Source organism: Anguilla anguilla, chromosome 5, assembly GCF_013347855.1.
Source record: "Anguilla anguilla isolate fAngAng1 chromosome 5, fAngAng1.pri, whole genome shotgun sequence".
Taxonomy (NCBI): Eukaryota; Metazoa; Chordata; class Actinopteri; order Anguilliformes; family Anguillidae; genus Anguilla; species Anguilla anguilla.
In genome coordinates this window covers 25,461,310-25,483,269 of record NC_049205.1, presented here as the reverse complement: position 1 = coordinate 25,483,269, position 21,960 = coordinate 25,461,310, and the positions used below count along the sequence as shown (strand labels likewise).

The 21,960-nt window shown below is 38.7% G+C and overlaps 1 protein-coding gene across 2 annotated transcripts in view; it reads left to right on the top strand.

Annotated features, from left to right (window-relative positions):
• Positions 1-21,960, top strand: part of rapsn (receptor-associated protein of the synapse, 43kD) — a 261,349-nt gene that overhangs the window by 188,416 nt on the left and 50,973 nt on the right. Inside the window, exon 5 of one of the 2 annotated variants that reach the window (XM_035416466.1) lies at positions 15,077-15,199. The exons of the other annotated variant lie outside the window; for it this stretch is intronic. Coding sequence (XP_035272357.1) covers positions 15,077-15,199 — 123 coding nt within the window. The remainder of the gene's footprint in view (positions 1-15,076; positions 15,200-21,960) is intronic. 2 annotated transcript variants of the gene reach the window in all.

The window sequence follows — 21,960 nt, the reverse complement described above, 5'->3', positions numbered from 1 at the left end:
TTTTTTCTTAAGCATTTTTTGTGCATATTTATCAAGGGTGCCAATAATTCTGGAGCCCACTGTATGCAATGTTATAAACATTAACATCTAGAAGGCAATATGTATGGGGGCCCCACCTTCTCAAATAGTAAAATCTACATTCACATAATTAAATGGACACAAATAAATATAGTTTACATTATTTATATATATTTTCTCTGTACTTCATTTATTTATTATATTTAGTATTTTGCTCACAAATCATTTATTATTTTATTTTTAATATTTATTTAATTTCACCAAATGTTTTTATTCATTGTATTTCTATTTAGTATTTTCCTTCTTCTGTTTCCTGTTTTCTTGCTCCGATATTATATTTGAGAATGTGGCACATTCGGGCCAATATATTATAATGAGATGACAAGGTCTGTCAATCAAGCGGGATAGAGATACTCGGCGTGACGTGGCGCGTAAAAAACACGCCCACCCTGGGGTACTCGCTATTAAAATGAATTGAGGATTGAGATTTTGACCACTTCCAACATAAACTATGTTTGCTTTTCTTGTGATTGAATAAACTTTTCCACGTTTTGTGTGCCTTTATTAACATAAGTTGTGATTATTGCCATCAACCAACTACATAATACCAAACAATCACTCGTCCTTTTGTGAAACATAGCTAACAACGGCCTATTGCCAAAGCAGCTCTTCGTTCTTTCTCTTTCGGCAACAAGAACAATCTAATTCCCTTTCGGGAACTGCTGCTGCATAATGGAAAACAGCAACCCTTGGGCATTTTGAATTTGCGATAAGTAAATTTGTCTAATGCGTAAATCTGTCTAGCTAGCTAGTAGGGTAAAGTGTAACATTAAATTAGATCAATTGTCATAAACTTTTTGACGACAGGCTGACCCTACTCTATGTGACATTGTTTTTTTGTTAGCTTAGCTAGCCTTAGCTTAGCTATTTTTTCACAAAAGGACAAGTGATTGTTTGGTATTATGTAGTTGGTTGATGGCAATAATCGCAACTTATGTTAATAAGGGCACACAAAGCATGTGAAAAAGTTTATTCAATCACAAAAAAAGCAAACACAGTTTATGTCGAAGGTGGTCAAAATCTCAATCCTCAATTCATTTTAATAGCGGGTAGCCTACCCCAGGTTGTACCCAGGGTGGGCGTGCCACGTCATGCCGTGTGTCTCTATGCTGCTTGATTGACAGACCTCGTCACCTCATTATAATATCGTGGCCCGAATGTGCCACATTCTCAAATATAATATTGGAGCCAGAAAACAGGAAATAGAAGAAGGAAAATAATAAATAGAAATACAATGAATAAATGTATTTGGTGAAATTAAATAAATATAAAAAATAAAATAATAAATCTGTGATTTGTGTACAAAATACTAAATAACAAATAAATTAAGTACAGAGAAAATATATATAAATAATTTAAACTATATTTATTTGTGTCTGTTTAATTATGTGAATGTAGATTTTACTATCTGAGAAGGTGGCACACAGGGGCCCCCATAATACGCATCTGAAACAGTAAATATTCGCAAATATGTAAGTTAATCACCATGCACTCCACTAGCTATAATGGCTGAAAAAAGTATAGCTAGTTATTTATTGTAGCTACACTCTTACTCATAAAATGAATTAAACACATCTGTATGGTAGTGTCTCAAAAATAAATAAATTCCACAAATAAAATGAGATTCACAAATATTTTTTGTAACTTACAAATAAAATAATTGGTTCACAAATAAATGTAACTGATCCACAAATAATTGTAGCGGATCCACAAATAGATGGAGCTGGTACATAAATAAATGTAACTAGTTCACAAATAAAAATAATTTGTTGACAAATATGTTTTTTCACTTGCAAAAAAATCTCTCCCAGAAAATGACTTGATTGGGATGGCAGGTATGCCATCCAGCCAAGTTACACCTTGGCAGGGCGGTATGCCCCCATACCTATACAGCACTGAGAGTTCACTGAGAGGCACTTTTCTGGGTTTCCTACAGAAATAACCACACTGACCACAGTCTCTCAGCCCTTAAGAACATTAATTTCTATACCTTCTGACCACATTTCAACAGACAGAATTCACAAACAACTTCACACGTTCAAACAATAAAGCCCCAAATTTAGGAGATTTCGCATTTTCTCCTCCTTATTTTTCCTGCCAGAATACATCATCTTAATGCTGCAAGCCCACAAACAATATATTATGTCTCCCCATTGGTCATTTACCTACACCAGCCAATCAAAATTTCACACACACAAAATGTACTTATATCTTTTTGCCCAAAAATATTTCCAGTCGAGCCAGCTACTAAGTTGTGGCTCACTGGTAAGGTCGTGGACTTTGGACCACTGAGCCTAGGGATCAAATCCCACCTGAGACTCCCTGAAATTTCTTTCTTCTTATGCTTATTTGCTCACTCACAAATGTCTGTTGCTTTTCAACTACTGCTTTTGCAACTGCATAATTCTTCTGGATCCTTCTGCACCATATCGTGGCGGTCTTTCACCAAACAGATACACTGTATTATTCAGTTAACCGGCTAGATTTGCTTTCAATGTGAACCTTTTTTAGCTGGCTAAAATATAGCCACATGGAAATACAACCAAAGTTGAAACTGCCTTCTTTAAAACCACCAGCAGCTTTCACCAAGAAATACTTTCGACAGCTACTTCCTCAGTGGCTCACTGCTAATCTTGTTTCCTAAGAATCACAAGGTCTGATGCTGGAATCTTGCCTTGGCCTCATGCCAAGTATTTACTTTGTTGTACTAATATTTACTTTATTTCATATGTATTGTACACTTATTTGCTAACTAATAATTGCTTATCGCTTTTGCATTTCTCAGAATAACTTAATCTTCTACGCATATGTTCAGCTAAAGTCACGCACAGCCACCCATATGCAATTCATGACGGCACATTTGTTGATTTTCTTAAACAGTCACAACAGCTAAATACTTTACTTGGCTACTGTACAAAACAGTCTTATCAGAAAAATCCACATTTCTACATTCAAGTTACCTTGCCCTGTTCTCAATCTATCGACATACGATTGTACGTCTGTACTGTCTGCAACACCCCATTAAAAACATTTAATTTCAAAACATGACTCATTTATAATTATAACTACTAGTAGTCTACGTGAAAAAGTAGAATTGTTTTTCTACGCTATTTCACATGTTAATTGAACAGCTGTACATACAACCACTCACTAATACTGTCTGTTTTATATACCTTTCAATAAGGAAACTCATCTCGCTCATGGTCAGTATATTTTCTTTGTAGTATAGTCTGTGGTCATATCAAACTTCACCTACAGTTGAAGTCGAAAGTTTACATACACCTTTGCCAAATCCATTTAAACTCAGTTTTTCACAATTCCTGATATTTAATCCTAGTAAACATTCCCTGTCTTAGGTCAGTTAGGATCACAACTTTATTTTAAGAATGTGAGATGTCAGAATAATAGTAGAGAGAATGATTTATTTCAGCTTTTATTTCTTTCATCACATTCCCAGTGGGCCAGAAGTTTACATACACTCTGTTAGTATTTGGTAGCATTGCCTTTAAATTGTTTAACTTGGGTCAAACGTTTCGGGTAGCCTTCCACAAGCTTCTCACAATAAGTTTCTGGAAATTTGGCCCATTCCTCCTGACAGAACCAGTGTAATTAAGTCAGGTTTGTAGGCCTCCTTGCTCGCACATGCTGTTTCAGTTCTGCCCACAAATTTTCGATTGGATTGAGGTCAGGAATTTGTGATGGCCGCTCCAATACCTTGACTTTGTTGTCCTTAAGCCATTTTGCCACAACTTTGGAAGTATGCTTTGGGTCATTGTCCATTTGGAAGAGCCATTTGCGAACAAGCTTTAACTTCCTGGCTTATGTCTTGAGATGTTGCTTCAATATATCCACATAATTTTCCTTCCTCATGATGCCATCTATTTTATGAAGTGCACCTGTCCCTCCTGCAGCAAAGCACCCCCACAGCATGATGCTGCCACCCCCGTGCTTTACAGTTGGGATGGTGTTCTTCGGCTTGCAAGCCTCACCCTTTTTCCTCCAGGAACCCCAGGAAGATTAGCTGCACACTGTGTATTGCTAATGGGGATCCTAAATAAATAATAAACATAACGATGGTCATTATGGCCAAACAGTTCCATTTCTCCAGAAATTAAGATCTTTGTCCCCATGTGCAGTTCCAAACTGTAGTCTGGCTTTTTTATGGCGGTTTTGGAGTAGTGGCTTCTTCCTTGCTGAGCAGCCTTTCAGGTTATGTCGATATAGGACTCTTTTTACTGTGGATATAGATACTTTTGTACCTGTTCCCTCCAGCATCTATACAAGGTCTTTTGCTGTTGTTCTGGGATTGATTTGCACTTTTCACACCAAAGCACGTTCATCTCTAGGAGACAGAACGTGTCTCCTTCCTGCGTGGTCCCATGGCATTTATGCTTGCGTACTATTGTTTGTACAGACGAACGTGGTACCTTCAGGCATTTGGAAATTGCTCCCAAGGAGGAACCAGACTTGTGGAGGTCCACAATTTTCTTTCTGAGGTCTTGGCTGATTTCTTTTGATTTTCCCATGGTGTCAAGCAAACAGGCACTGAGTTTGAAGGTATGCCTTAAAATACATCCACAGGTACACCTCCAATTGACTCAAATAATGTCAATTAGCCTATCAGAAGTTTCTAAAGCCATGACATCATTTTCTGGAATTTTCCAAGCTGTTTAAAGGCACAGTCAATTTAGTGTGTGTAAACTTTTGACCCACTGGAATTGTGATATAGTGAATTAAAAGTGAAATAATCTGTCTGTAAACAATCGTTGGAAAAATTACTTGTGTCATGCACAAAGTAAATGTCCTAACTGACTTGCCAACACAACATGAAATCTGTGGAGTGGTTAAAAATTAGTTTTAATGACTTCAACCTAAGTGTATGTAAACTTCCGACTTCAACTGTAAATGCCCATTCTGCAGAACACGTATTTTTTCAACAACTCAATTTAATCATCTGGTCATTTCTGCTATTACTGTTATTTTCTCATATGCAAAGATTGCTGGGAAATATGTCTGCGCATGCTCTTGTCCAATGTCACCTGTTCTATTCCTCACAATTACTACCTACTTTTCCTTCTCAAATTCTCACATAAGCTACACCTAAGCGTATCCAAATGCCTTATAAACCTCAAACACAAAAAGTCAATCTCAGAAGAAATAACAGAAAACGGAGCAGGATCAAGTTACTTGAAAGAATTTAGGAAGCATTTGGTAGCAGCATTGCGTTGGATACAGCATGTTTCATTTGTGTTCGCTAAGGTAGCCAATATTGTTGATTATAACTTTGCTTAATTTTGATATCAGTACTTTTAATGGCAGGCCTAGATTTTGCAAGTGTTTATGGCTTATAGTGTTTTGAATGTGTGAGTAACTTGGCATTTTTGTACGTTGAAAATGTTGTTTTTCTTTAGATGTGCATTTATGCATTGCCTGGTGTGTTTGGAATCACTTGCATTTATTTGTGGATTTTTGAGACAACGCTCGCAGCACTATTTGAAAAAATCGTTTTTTCAAATCGGCTTTTTCACTGAGTTTAGCCAATCAGATTTTAAGACCTCTGTCACATGCCAAGCGTGACAGACCAGGCAGGGAGCTGCGACAGTACTCGGGAACACCGTTTCTGTCACCTGGAGAGAGAGAGCACACGCACAAACACAAAATCAAATAAAGGGACCACTTCACTCTTCCCCCTCACAGGTTCCAGGCAAAAACAATTAGCTAAAATAACAAAGACAAAAGAAAGTAAAACGGCGCGACCACTTTCCCGTACGCCGCCCGTAGTTGGCCCGCCTTCCCGGCCAGGTCCAGCTCCTCTAGGTGAGGATTGCTTCCTTCGTGACTTTCGTGCTTAAAATAAAACGAAACAAAACTCATAATTGCGCTCTCTCGGTGTTAACTCATAATTGCGCTCTCGGTGTTAGCTCCCAGTCTCGGCCCCGAACTGTGGAGAGCAGCACACCTTGAAGCACCTGGGCTGATCAGCTAACGCAGCCCAGGTGCGTGTGCTCCCTCCACCAGCTGGCGCAGCCGAGGCCAATCCGCCTCCCAGGCGGACCGACTGCCACAACCTCCTTTAATTAATGTCCACATTACTCCAACCAATCACAGCTTCACCAACTTCAATCAATCAAAAGGAGCTGACAAAAAAAGATGGTGAACATGGCCACGCTCAAAGATGTGCAACATATGAATATCATAATTCTAATAACAGTCTGCAGTTTGCTAGTGACGACAACTAACAGTTGCTAGAAAAAGTTTGTAAACCCTTTGGAATTACCTGGATTTCTGCATTAATTACTCATTAAATGTAATCTGATCTTTATTTAAGTCACAATAATTGACATATACATTCTACTTAAACTAATATTACACAATCAGTTGCACTTTTCATGTCTTTATTGAACTCACTGTCTAAACTTTCACAGTTCAGGCTGGAAAAATATGTGAACCCTTGTATCTAGTGACTGGTAGCACCTCTTAGGCAGCAATAACCTCCACCAAATGTTTCCCTTGGCAGCTGATCAGCCTTGCACAACGGTTAGGAGGAATTTTAGACCATTCCTCCTTACAAGACTGCTTCAGTTCATTGATATTTCTCAGATTTCTTACATGAATAGCCATTTTCCGGTCATGCCACAACATCTCAATTGGGTTGAGTGCTTGACTCTGACTTGACCATTCCAAAACATTCATTTTCTTCTGTTTAAACATAACATAACATAATGACAAGAACAGTTCATTCAGCCCGATAATGCTTGCCATTTTCTTGACTAAATAAGTGCTCTGATTACCTACAGACTAAATAGTATCTAACACTGTGTCAAGCCTTGTCTTCAAAATCCCCCGAGTTTATGCCTCTACTACGTGACCTGTCAGGCCATTCCACACATTGACTACTCTCTGCTTGAATTTAATGAATTTAAACGCCTCAATCAAATCACCCCTGAGTCTCCCTTTACTAATCTTGAAGAGGTTAAGCATCTTAAGTCTTTCCTCATAGCTTTGATGGTTCATACCAAGAATCAATTTGGTTGCTCTTCTTTGAACTTTTTCCAGAGTCACTATATCTTTCTTGTAGTACGGACCCTACACAATACTCTAAGTGTGGTCTAACAAATGTATTGTATGAGATAAGTATAACTTCCTTGGAGTTATACTCAATACTTTTGACTATATATCCCAGCATCTTGTTGGCCTTTTTGACCATTCTTGTTGTTGATTTACTCATGTGTTTGGGGTCATTGTCTTGTGGTATCACCCAACTTCTATTAAGCCTCAGGTGACGGGCTGCTATCCTGACATTCTCCTGTAAAAGTTTCTTGATACAATTTTGTTCCATCAGTGATTGCATGTTGTTGAGGCCCTGAGGAAGCAAAGCTGCCATTATGCTCCCTCCACCATGTTTCACAGTAGGGATGGGGTTTTGGGGTTCATGAGCAGTGCTTTTTCCCTCCAAACAAACATAGCATTGTGCAGTTCTGCTTTTTCAATTTTTGACTCATTCATCCATAGAACATTGTCTCAAAAGCACTGTGGAACATCCAGGTGGTCTTTTGCAAACTTGAGACGTGCAGCATTTTTTTATTTATTTTTTTTTTTTGGAGAGCAGTGGCTTCCTCTGTTGTTCCTCCCATCAACACCATTCTTGTTTAATGGTTTTCTTATAGTGGACACATTAACAGAGAGTTTAGCAAGTTCACAAGGTTTCTGCAGGTCCTTTGCAGTTACCCAAAGGTTCTTTTTCAGCTGCTTTAGGATTGCACGCTGTACTCCAGCCCTGATCTTTGCAGGATGCCCAATACTAGGGAGAGTAGCAACAGTACAGGATTCCCTCCATTTGTCTTATGGTGGATTGAAGAACACTCAGGCCTTTAAAAAGACTTTTGTAGCCTTTTCCAGCTTTGTGCATCTATACAGTTCTTCTAAGGTCCCCTGAAAATTGTTTTGATCAAGGAATGGCTCACATGAAAATATGTTTCTTGAGAAGGGCAGGCTCTATCATTAACCAGAAACTTTGTGTACCTTTTTTATCAGGCAGGGTACCTTCAACCCACACCTCCAATCTCATCTCATTGTTTGGAGCACCTGACTCCAATTAGATTTTGGAGAAGTCATTAGTCTAGAGGTTCACATCCTTTTTCCAACCTAGACTGTGAATGTTTAAATGATGCATTCAGTATTGACAAGAAGATATACAATTATGTGTCTGTTATTAGTTTAAAGTAACAATCTTGAAGATCTCCGTTTCGTTGTCATTGGCAGCATCTATGGCGATAAGCGGTAATTGCAGGTGTGTTTTTGGACCTCACTTCTCAACTTCAAAACAGTGTTGCCTGTATGACGTCAGTCAGTTGGCACCAGGGCCACGGTAACTATAACCCTTACTATTTACTGAATAAAAAATGTTTGTTATAAAAGTAACGTTATGTACATACTCATTCATTGTCTAACATTAGGCTAACTTAAGCTGTCTTTACACTGCCGAGCTGGGTTTAAATGCTGTAGCAGACCTGGGGTAGAATTAGTGATGATCAATTTCCACAGACGTTCTTTATCCACCTTTTACCCAGTATGAACATCTTTACACTGCAGAGAAGAATCCGCGGGATTCGCTGTGGCTTGTGCAATTATGTATCTTGTGCACAATAAACATTGTCTTTCTTGTGAATGATTGTTGTGTGATATTTTTGAAACAACTGCCTTGCAAAATGTTCGGCTACCCCTGGTGTTTCTGGTTTTGCTAGCTAAACTGTTCGAGAATAAAGCTGAGCTGGGTGTTAAATTAGCAATCAGAACAAGAGAATAAAACAAAAACAAAAGAGATTTCATCAAAAAAGGGCATCAAGGCTGAAGGAACATATGAGGAATGTATTAAAATAATAACAACACTAATCCATACTGCCGTACTTTTTTATTTCGTTTTCTCCGTTTTGACATCTTTACACAGAAATCAGACCCGGCTCTGCTCCACCTATACCCCGGGGTTAATGCTCTGTGTAAAGACGGCTTTATTCTGATCATTATAATATATTGATGAACTTGACGGCAATGTAAATAACGGTAACGTTAAGGCCAGTTCAGATCAATGATTCGCAACGAGACAAAACGATTTTAGAATGTTGCAGAGAAAATTTCAGCGGTGTGAACGGTTAGTTGCAGAGCGACTGAAGCCGTTGCCTGGGTTCTCAAAAGACCCACCTTGTCACATCGCCAAGTGCAGTTTTAGAACATTTACAATCAGACGTCTTGGAATTCTGCAAGTTGCATCCAGTCTCGTTGCAAATCATTGAGTGAACTGGCCTTTAGTTAGCTACATCGCAACGCTGCAACAAGGTAGTGTTGCATTCGAGAGACGGTTTGCGAGGTCAGTGCCAGTCGGTAGCGTTAGCTAGTGTTTTTTCTAATTGTTAGCTGACATTAGATTATGTTAATTACATTAGGTAGCTAGCTAACGCAACATTACCTGATACGAGAGATGGCTACTGTGCGCAACGTTGTCTAAACTAATGTTGCCTTCTTGACATGGTCCGGTAGCTAGCGTTAACTGTGCAAATAGTATGTAATTTAGTAACGTCACATTGTCATCAAATGTAATACAAAATCTATATCAACAAATAATATGACCTCTCACGTTACACAAAAACTTTTTAGGGTTCCATAACCCCCCCTTTCTTTGTTATTGTAACGCTAGCAGACACCAGAAAAAAACAGTACTGCGCTCACACGCAAGTGAGTTGAAGAGCGAGCCTGTTGCGTTAGCTCCGCCTACCCTCTCTGGCGGACCAACCACTGATGGGTGATGGAAATCGCGTCACTAACTGCGCTGCTTGTAATTTTTCCCGGGAATGTCGCCACAGACACCCAGTTCCTAATCATAAGTTAATATAATAATAGGCTCAATCACCACACCTAATTCGGCGACAGATAGTGACTTAACAGACATTTATTTAAATGAAAATCTTCGAGATTATTACTTTAAGCAGATTGTGTCTGTCTCTTATTGTGACTTAGATGAAGGTCAGACCATATTTAATGAGTAATTCATGTAGAAATCCAAGTAATTCCAAAGGCTTCACAAACCTTTTCTTGCAACTGTATATTTAAGTTCATTAGTTAGCTTATTGAATACAGTCCTATCTAAAGTTACGTCCCACAACCACAAATAGCATCTTGCTGACATAGTTACCCAGCCAGCAGTAGATAGCTAGCTAATGTTAATGTGTGACAAGCTGTGGTTCAAACTACCTATCTTTGCCTCAGCACTATAATCACACTAGTCCCATCTGTAGTTATATTTTAAATTGAGTATTTGAGCAGGGCCTTCCTCCAGAGGTGGAAACGCTCAGGTGCTAGCCCAGATAATTGCCAGGGACAATAAAATTTGAGAACTTGATATTTATGAAGGCTAAGGGCTTCACATGCAAAGAACAAAAAAGGGAAAATGGTTTTGCTTGATATAACATCTTCAATGCCTGATTCACTCTAGCATCAGAGACAGGGAGGTCGAGGGTGCTGAGTTGGAGGAGACACAGGGAGAGGTAATATGCACTTGAGCACTAATTCCTGCCTGGGCAGGATTTGTTGTAGGCTAGTCTGGTGACAGGACCTTGGCAGTTATCTGGACTAGCGCCAAAGCGGCTCTTTTCAGTCCAGTAGAAAGACCCTGCACAAGCCCTCATTTTAAAACATGACTATGGACTTTAACCATGCAGCTGCCATCTTGAAATCGAAACTGAGTCTGAGATGGAAAAATCCAGGAAGTGAATGTCAGCAATAATGGCTTGGACTAATGTTACTAATTCACTGGATTAATTGCACTAATTCACTGCCAGTATGGAAACCTGAAACGATGAGGGGTCCTGGGTGCCAAGAGCTGTATTGCTGAAGGGCTATAGCATTTGCATCGAGGGGTACATCAATGATATTAAAAGACAAACCCTGGGATAGGATATAGAAGTAAAAACGAGCACAGTGTTGCCAGAGATTGTTAATAAATGTAACCATGCCTTGGACACAGCATGTTTTGTGATAGATTTGCCTAGCATGCAGCATGTTTCTTGTGTTTTATGTTATGCTCATTGTGTGCAAGACAAATTCCCTCCAGGGCAATAAGTGTCATTCATTCATTAGCTACTAAATGTAATTCACTCAGTTTACAATGATATGTCACCTTGCTAGCTAGTGAGTTTAACATGTAAATTAAAATGATGCTATTATACCCAGATAACCTGTGACTCCATGCCGGAACTGCACCAATGCTGGCCCAAAGTCCCCTTCTATCTGGGTAACTAGCTAGCTAGATGTGATTTTGGTTTTTTTTTTTTTTGGACAAAATGCTGAACTAACATTATCTGGCATTGTCCAGATAATTTTGTTTCTAAGTCACATCCCAGGGTGTACCTTGAAGGTAAAAACAAAAATTGGAGGAAGCATTTTTTCTTGTAGTGATAAGCTAGCAGACAGGTTAGCCCATGTCATGAACTGCTACTACCAGTATTCTAGTTTCAGGATAAACATTTAATAGTATGCTTGTGAGCCACTGAAACACATTGTAACAGAAAATGTCCAGGCTAATTGCATTTGCTTTGTGTCTGTCAGCTTATTGTTTACTTGTCTTAGCTTGTTAGCTCGGTAGCTAACATTAGCTGCCTTCTGTCACACAAGTCAAAATGAAGCGCAATACAGAACAAACGCTTGTCTATGCCAGGCTTGTGACTGTGTTCAGATCGCTCAATTTCGCTCAAGTCTAAAAAATGAACCATGATTCTGGTAGCTGTTAAGTGCTCATGTTCTGCCCAATACGCAATGCAGCATTTCAGCTTGCTAAAAGTTTTCCTGCTCAATGAATCACTTGTGAAATGTTTAGAGCAGACTTTGGTGCTTTCATTCATGTAAATGTAACAATGTAACTGTACACAGGAATATTTGTGGCTTCCTCACCACAGAACTGACCCTCCGCTGAGACCATTAGCTTTTCTGGTCAACCAAGGCATACTTAAGTGCATGTCCTCTTCCTCTTGTGACACTGCAATAAACATTCAACTTCACCTATTAGGCACCAACTTGGGGCAGGAAAACCCCTTTTAGGAGGAAATGGGGAGCCCAATTTCACACGTTTCAATATTAAAACAGTAATCAATGGTTTATCTATCAGTGTTTGATTGACAGCTCCAATACCATAAGCCAATAAAATATATGTGTCCCCAAATAAATCTACCTTAAACCTTGTTTTATGTTTTTAACTTGTATAACTGACTATCATTGTTGTGTTTTTCCCTGTCTTCTTTTGCTTTTATTATTCCTGTTAAGTACTTTGAGCTGCATTCTGTATGAAAGTTGCTATACAAATAAAGCTTTGCAATTATTATTATTACCAATCAAGTTCCAGGGAAAGCATGTGGGGTTCCGTTGCATCAGTGACTTTGTGAGCATAAAAACTCACCAAACTTAAGTTTTGCTCTGAGGGTAAAGACACTAACTGACCAAAGGCACTCCTTAAAGACCATGATGGACTTCGCAGCACTCCCCACTCCGCATCTTGCTTGATCTGCTGCCGTCCACGAAATAAACCAAGCTGGTTTATTTCCCTTGTTTTGAGGAACAAGTGAAGAACTTTCCTCTGATATCTCCCTTGTGGACGGACCCAAGTGGAAGATCTGTGCACATCCAAATTCGTCTTGACTGGAACCCTGTCGCAACCCTGACTTCAATGAAGAAGTCTTCCAGGAGTCCACGCACACCTGTCATGACCATTGGACCAGCAGACAGCTGACACATCACCTAATGGAATTAAGGACTAGCCTCCCCTTTGATTGCCGTTAAGTATTGAAACGCATTTAACACTGACGTCAAACAGTAGGATAGCGTAAAACTTGTAATAGCTAATTGGGTCATTTTACTGTTGTTTCTTGTTGTGTTTTGTTTTGCTATGCATGTGTTTGTCTGGAATAGCAAACTCCCTGACCTTGTTGTTTTACCTTGTTAAAACTACGTATTTATGACACTGATTAGACACACTAACAACATAAAATATAGAGTAGTGTGTCACTAACCCATAACTTGAATTGACCTTTGTTAAATAGTAGAACCATTAACCTATATGTTTAGCCGTCGCAGTATCATTTGTGAAAAGTGATCAAAGGACATATCTTTGGTCACTTTCTCTCTTTCTCTGGCATTCTCTTCTACAACCACTGAACTGTGGCTACAATGGACTGAAGTACAGGTTATCTAGTTGCTATGCTCAAACACGTCCCGCAATTTTCCATCTCGGATTCAGTTTGGTCATTCCAAAATGGCATCTGGCATGAATTATGTCCATAGACAGGGCTAGTGTCATTACAGTGCTAAAGGCAACTAGGTAGTTTGAACCACAGCTTGACACACGCTAATGTTAGCTAACTTAAATATAAGAAGTTATAACTAGTAAACTGCAGACTGATATCAGGATGATACTCATGTTGCACGTCTTTAAGTGTGGCCATGTCCACCATCTGTGTTCTTTTTTTTTGTCAGCTTATTTCAATTGATTGAAGGAAGCACATACAAGCTGTGATAGGTCAGAGTAATAAGGTCTTTAAGAAAAGGATGTCTTAAAATCTGATTGGGCAGACTCAGTGGAAAAAAACCTATAAATCCATACTATACATAAATGCAAGTGATTCCAAATGCGCCATGTGATAATTAAAAATAAATATAAAAATGCATGCAAAAACAAATTATTTTTATTTGTGGATCGGCTACATTTATTTGTGGATCAGCTACATTTATTTTTGGATTGACTACATTTATTTGCAGATCAGCTGCATTTATTTGTGGATCGGTTACATTTTATTTGTAAGTTACAAAAAATATTTTAATATTGTATGAATTAATGAATTGATTCATACAATATTAAAATATTAATTAATTTTTGAGACTGTGATACCCACGTGCATTTGTATTAGCTAGATAGCTTCCAAGCAAAGGCAGATCAATTTATCACAATTTGAAAACACAAATCGAGAAAGGAAATTTATTAATGTTCATTGTTAGCACTAGCCATATCAAATTAGTTGGACAGTTATCTTGCTAGCCAGACATAAGCGTTAGACTTAGAAGAGCCAGTTATCAAGAAAACATTTATCACCCCATTATATAGTTAACAGCTAGCAAAGACAATACATTGACAAGCATTAACAGAAATGGCTAGCTACTTGGTATTGCCTTTGCTTTACTGGATCTGACACATTATCACTAAATTGAGTGCTTGCCACTTTGGACAGAATCAGTGTGACTGACTGCTGTTGTCCGTGTGCCTACCTGCTGCTTGCTTGTGTATGCAGGTGCTAGACAAAACAGTCTCCCATTGTAATCATGTTTGCTGGGAATAATGGAATTATTATTTGAGAAGCTAGCCTGATTTATGTTATCATTTGACCTCCCCCATGTTAAGTCTATGGACAATTCATCATTACAATTTCAGCATTTTGAGGTCTCATTCAAATTTAAAAACATTTCTTGAATCGGTCTTGTGTCGAGAACCGTCAGATTTTAAACAGTTATGTTTGCACAACAAAAAGTTTTAAATTTTATTAAGTTATAAAACAAAATCAGTAGATAGATAGAAAAAATCAGTACTTGGCAAGCACATGGCAATTGTAGTCCACTTGTGTAAAGGTATTGAGATTGGTTGTGAAACGATGGAGATATCGAGGTTCTGTGGCTAATAGAATAAAATAAGAGCATGAAAATCAACTGATTATGGTTAGAGTAATTGGAGTAACACAATCTGGAAAAAAAACAGCGACTTTTGGCAACTACTGACCCTGAATATACCCTCTCTGTCCCAATGGCCATTTCCCATCAATATTGTGGCCCTACTGCAATTACATTATATTTTTCTCAACTTATCTAAAATCAGAAACACACAACAAGACTTGACTGAGCACTCTTGTCTTGAAGTTGGAAAGTAGTCATTTTCCCTAGTTTGATATGTTCTCTCTTTTGTTTTGTCCAGAAAGCATTCCCACGCTATGAGTCCTCAATGTGCATCATGACAGAGATCGGCAATCGCCTTGGACAGGCATCCATCTACCTGGGTGTGGGGAAATGCTGGCTCCAGCAGAAGGAACTTGATAAGGTCACATACGCCAGTTTATATTGTATGAACCTACCTGTAGGCTAAATATATCTATTGATGAGCATGCTCCCTTCCCCTAAGATAACATTCTCAAGAGACCTGGAGAATTATTGTGCAATAGTTGACTGTGGAAAATTGAGACAAGCAACATGTATTAGGTTGCTCACATTCTCAAAAAATGGCAACTGTTTTCATGCATAGCACTCAAAACATATGTGCAGTGGCCATAGCTGCTTGCATTCAGCATGGAACAGTATTCAGCAATGCATTTCAAAATTCATGTGATGACATTTTTCTGTATATTAATTTAATTACAAACAGAAATGCTATTTAATATCATAAGACTACTCAAACAAGGACACACAGTGTCATTGATGCAAAGCACCACTCTTTCTTAGCAGCCCAAAATTTCAGCTACTTGAGTGCTAATAGTTCATTTTTATGAGGAATCTTCAGCCTGCTAAATGTAAGTGTATTGAGTAAGTGACTGAGTTACAATCCAGGTCCATGAGGTGCTTCGCAACTAACTGCAGAAAGAGTCAAATTAATTGAACTATTGAGCTATTAATGAAAACCATGTAATGGAATTTGTAAAAAAAAAAAAAAAAAAACCTTTCGCAGAACTTTTTGTGCTAGACCATTGCACTCAAGGTGTAGCCAATTTACTGCCAATGCAGGGCTATTGAAACACGCCAGAACAATTAATCTCCACATCTGATACCGCTAAAAATGTTTTTGGTGCATTTGCTTCAAATTGGGCCAGTAAGGACATGCATGAACTTGACACTAATGGGTGGGACTTGAGTGCTGGAAACAAGAAGTCTGACAAACAACTGTATATCGATTGGGGGTTCAGGAGATTGTGAACTGAGAAAACTTACACATTCACATGCCTGCATTCTCTGTCTCTGGCCATAAAGTGGCATTGAACTCCAGTTATTCCAGCAGGGTGAAATATGAAATGGTTAAGAGGTGCAACTGGAGTTATCGTAGCTGTTTCAAATAAAAACAATGTGGTATTTACAGTATGCTGCTCTGCATTTTAGTTTAATTTGACTACTGGTAAACACTGCTTAGTGTTTACATGAGCAATTCCCACTATAGAAGGTGATGTCACCTCATGGAGCCTTCATAAAGGTGGAATTAGTCCGGTCTCTTATACCTGGGGCCCTACTAGACTCAAAGAGCTTTAATTTTGCATTTATGTTGTTATCCTCTCAAGGCACTCGAAAGGCACAAGTCAAGTGATTTATTATATAAAATGATATTTACCTAAAGCAGGAAGAGTGAAAGGAATGAAAGCAAACACAGTGAACATGGACTGAATGTCAAATGTACACAAAAAAGTGTACCTTTGAATGAATAAGTACAAAAATAATTATTTTGCTTCTCAAAGACTTGACTTAAAGATTGGACTCATGACCTAATCTGGTCTCTTTCTGTTTCTAAAGGTTATTTCATTTAACCATATTGCAAATGGCAAGTGGAATTTATGGAACAATCTTCCTGCCAGTTAGGTATTTTGGTTACTATTTTTAAAACACACCTATATAGCCTTTCCTACACCAAACTCCTCCCAATGACCTTTCTCTTTTAATACACCACCAAATGTATTTTTATCTGCTTCTCACTGCTTTAAAGGTATACTATGTAGGATTTTGCGCTCCTTGTAGACTCTGGCCCTGTTCACACTTGTACTTTGTACTTGTACTTTGTATCCGGATATATCCAGATTGTGTCCAGATTCAGTCGAGACGGATGTCAGTTCACACCTGGCATTAGAATGCGTCTCCACATGTGTCTCGAGATCGGATCTCACTTCCCCGCTCAATATGCAAATAAACACGTACATCATTTCTGTTTGCAAAGATCAAATGCGTTGTTGTATTTAACCGGCGGGAGGTTAAAAACAACTGATATATATATGTTTTAAACCGGTATATTTTTATACAGTCTATAGCCCTATTTGCACGGGACTAGTATTACCTGGGTACCTCATGTGATTTAGAAATTACCCCCCCCCCCCCCACGTCTGTGTTTCATGCGGCGCATTCACACGGGATAAGCAAAGTCTGTATTTTACTCGAATTTACTCCTAGATGCCGCATTGACTGCTTCGGTCCGTTGCTGTGATACGTCAACGTCGCCATCATATTGGACCAGGCAAGACTGGCCTGAAAACAAATAGAAGTAAACGGTGGAGCTGCTGTTTTTCTGAATAAAAAGCACTATAACGTTTACATTTCTCAACTGATTTCAATTAGTCATTTTTATATTCAAGGGTTTATGATCTACGTGGAGTACAAAAAAAGTTTTATCTCCAGTTACTTAGAATCTCGATAGTTAGGCTACAAGCAAAGCAAGCCTTACAATCAAGGTTATTTGATGCTTACAATCCTACTCAAGTTAACTAGCAATGCATATATTACTTTCTAGCCAGCTTGCCAGGTTAAAATGAACTGTGGCAATTCCTTATGACAATGAATTATTTTCCACCACGTAAGTAATTCAGTTCATGTAAACCTAATGTTGATACACACTCCTCTCTCGAGCGTCTAGCAGCGATTATAGCCTAACTATCAAGATTCTAAGTAACTGGAGATAAAACTTTTTTTTGTACGCCACGTAGATCATAAACCATTGAATATAAAAACGACTCATTGAAATCGGTTGAGAAATGTAAACGTTATAGTGCTTTTTATCCAGAAAAACCGTAGCTCCCCCGTTTACTTGTATTTGTTTTCACGCAAGTCTTGCCTGGTCCAATATGGCGGCGATGTTGACGTATCGCAGCAACGGGCCGAAGCAGTCAATGCGGAGTCTATGTGAATGGGCCTACCATCTCTGTAGCCAAGTGCTATTACTATTCAGAGCAGGAGGAGCGAGCCAATGCAGCTACTGATGATAGCCTATAATGCAGATGTGTTTTGTTGCCTATACAAGACAATTTTCAGGGTTTTTAGCTTGTGGGATGTTCCGTTTGTCTTGGGCCACGTGGGTAGAAACAATATAGCGAAGATTAATAAAAAGCAGTCGTTCACATGCTGGATCATGACGTCACAGTAAGTGGAAGTCACTGCAGTTACACCCACTGAGTGGCAGAAGGACTACTGAGTGGCAGCGTGCAGCTTGAATGCCGCGAAAACACAAAAAACACATGAAAAGCCACGTTTCCACCCAAAGTACCCAGAACTTTTAGTCCCTGGAACTACTTTTCAAGGAACTAAAAGGTTCCTTCAGCCCATTGTTGTCTGCATTTCCACCGCGGCCTAAAGTCCCACGATGATTAGGCAAATTAGCCCGCTGACGTATGAAAAAGCGACTTAATCACCTGAAATTTAAATGTTTTTCTGCGGACGTATGGGCATATTATTTTACTGTTGTCAAGCAAAACTCTCGTTGGTAGTTCGACTTGGACCGTTGTTATGCAACAAACAGGATATAACAGACCAATATACAGATTGTAACTTTTATATATCCTCTCAAACACATTCATTATGTTTTTAAGCAAACATTCACTTTCATGTCTTGACATCCGAGGCGACAGAATGCATTCACATTCCACAAATAACTGGTAACAACATTTATAGCAGAAAACATGCACACGTCGTGAACAATTGGCTGTTGAATTGATTAATTCGACTCTCATCGTCATTTCTATATAATTGCAAAATGACAAGAATAAATAGAATGAAAACTCGAACTTGCATGAAAATTTAAATTAATATTGCAGTGGTACAGCCACCGTTTGCTTTCATCTTTTAAAGTTACTGCTAGCGGAGCAGCTAAATACTTGAAGTGCGGGGCTACAGTCCATGTCTAGTCTTCCTGGTCTTTTTGTGGAATTGAAGAATCGCAAAGTAAAATTATGGCAGTTTGAAAAAGCAAAAGGGATGATTACTAGAATTAACCTGTTATGTCACCCTGACAAAAAGTGCGGAAGGTGATTTTTTCCAGTTTGCTTTTACTGTATTCCCAATGAAAATTACTCAAAGAAAACTCCGTTTCCAATCAATAATTCCATTTCAGACACATTCTACAAGACCCCAGGTAGCTGCACAAAAAGTTCCAGAACATTTCACTGTGGAATTTCAGAATAAAGGCCCTTTGAAAATATTAAGTACTAACACACGATGTTCTATTCAAAAAATTACTGAAAGAAAACTGTCTGTTTCCAATCACTAATTCCACTTCAGACACATTCTAGAGGACCCCAGGTAGGTGCACAAAAAGTTCCAGAACTTTTCACTGTGGAATTTCAGAATAAAGGCCCTTGGAATATATTAAGAACTAAAACAAGATGTTCTATTCAAAAAATTACTGAAAGAGAACTGTCTGTTTCCAATCACTAATTCCACTTCAGACACATTCTAGAGGACCCCAGGTAGCTGCACAAAAAGTTCCAGAACGATTCACAGTGGAATTTCAGAATAAAGGCCCTTTGAAAATATTAAGTACTAAAACAAGAATAGAATAGAACTAGAACTGTGTCAGAAGTGGAATTAGTGATTGGAAACAGACGATTTCCGTCTTCTTTTAATAATTTTCTGAATGGAACATGTTGTTTTTGTGTATAATATTTTCAAAGGGTCTTTATTCTGTAATTTCACTGTGAAACATTCTGGAAGTTTTTAAGCAGCTACCTGGGGTCTTCTAGAATCATTCTGAAGTGGAATTAGTGATTGGAAACAGACAATTTCCTTTTTATAATATGCTGAATATGATACCTTGTTAATCTGTATACGAGACATGAAGGCTCTGTATATTCAAATTCCACAGAGAATTCTCCCGAGTCATAACTTCCTTGGTGAGCCAGTGAAATTTATTTGGCGTTTAGAACGATAAATAGTGTGTTTTTTCCATTTCATTTTCTGAATCAAACCCTAATATTATTAGACGACTGTAAAGTAAATTAAAGCCGCAAGCGGTGTTGGGAGGGGTCCAAGCATTGGCACTATCGCGCCCCCTATGGAGCGATTTTTCACCCTCCTATTATGTTAAAATTAACTAACAACTTTTATGTTTGGGGTCAATTTTACCCCAGCAATATAAACCTGCAGAAAATAATTGTAACTGAAAGTGTTACCGAAGTTTCTCTCTCAATCTTAATAGCCCAGTAAATAAAACATGACTCCCCCCATCCTCCCCTTATACATCAAGTATTGATTTTATATGACTATTGCGAAATATGCAAATAACTGTACAATCTCATTCATTGACCTAAAATGGAAAACAAAGTATGTTTTAGTGTTTGCAGGGCTTTATGTTGGTATTAAGTGCTCATTAAAAAAGAAAAATAACATTTAGAAAGAAACACACCTTTTATTATCAAGCACAGTAACATTTTATGTTTGGGGTCAATTTGACCCCAGGAAAAAATATGACAAATGTCAAACATTTCAAATGTTTAGGTTCAGAAAACACTTCAGAACATCAATAAGTAACATATGACAGTTATTCAATAATGAAGAAACACCAATAAAAAGTAAATTAATCACCAGAATTGAGTTTTGATAAAAAATAAACATAACAGCTCAACTAGGTACCCGTGGGTATCAATTCTTCATTCAGATGAGATAGGTGCAAGTTTGTCACGCTCATGTCGACGCTGCCTTGTTTCCCTGTCATCAAAGCGTATAATGTGGGAGAAAACATGAAATGTCTCCAGAGACATTGTGGCTGGAAAAATTGCCCTACCAGTGTCAGCATTCCAAAGGCTTGCTGTTGCTTCACCTTTTGACTTGTACACTCCTGCCAAAATAAGCAACCCAATATAGGATTGCTAGTGGGTCACATCCAGCTCTCTCCAATTGTCACCATACACGTGCCTCCCCTCTAAGTTTGTCATCTCAAGGATATCCTTCTGCCTTGATGGTGTTATGAAGAGTTCAAATGCAGACTTTATGTCTTGTACATGTCTGCTAGCATATCTGGTGGGGCCTGGGACCATTTTGATGACATTAGCAGCACTAAGTCCACCCTGTCTTTCAACTGGGGATCTGGACCATAGTAGTTCTCCATTTTTGGAAGTGAACATGTCAGTTATTGGTGGTTGAGAGATGACAGGGGGGTTTCTTGGGGGTTGAGAGATGACAGGAGGGTTTATTGGTGGTTGAGAGGCGACAGGAAGGTTTCTTGGTGGTTGAGAGTAGATGACAGGGGGGTTTCTTGGGGGTTGAGAGATGACAGGAGGGTTTCTTGGTGGTTGAGAGATGACAGGAGGGTCTTTTGGTGGTTGAGAGATGACAGGACAGTTTATTGGTGGTTGAGAAACAAAAGGAGGGTCAGAATGTCGTATCTCAAAGGCTTCATTCTCATCATCAGAGGAGGATGCCACATACTCCTCAACATTATCCTCAGTCTCAGACATATCCTCATCTAAATCACTTTCACCCTCCAAGATCTGTGAAAGAACCTCAGTAGCAGAAAATATACGCCTCTGTCTGGTGGTCATTTTCAAAATCTTTAGTTGAGGCACAAATGCAAAGAGGTTTAGAGGGCTGTGTGTGCAGCCCTTATTATAAGTTTGCCCCCGCCCCCATGTTGCGAGAATGATCAGAGATCTCGTGGGAACTATGTTTTCTCCTCACGCACATGCACGCACACAAGCGCATGCTCTCTCTCTCTCTCTTTCTCTCACACACACACACACACACACACAAATTAATGTGAAAGTGCCCTCAGCGAACACAAAAAAAAAACAAGATCAAAAAGATGGTTTTATATAACAATAGAGTTTGGGGTCAAAATGACCCCAACAA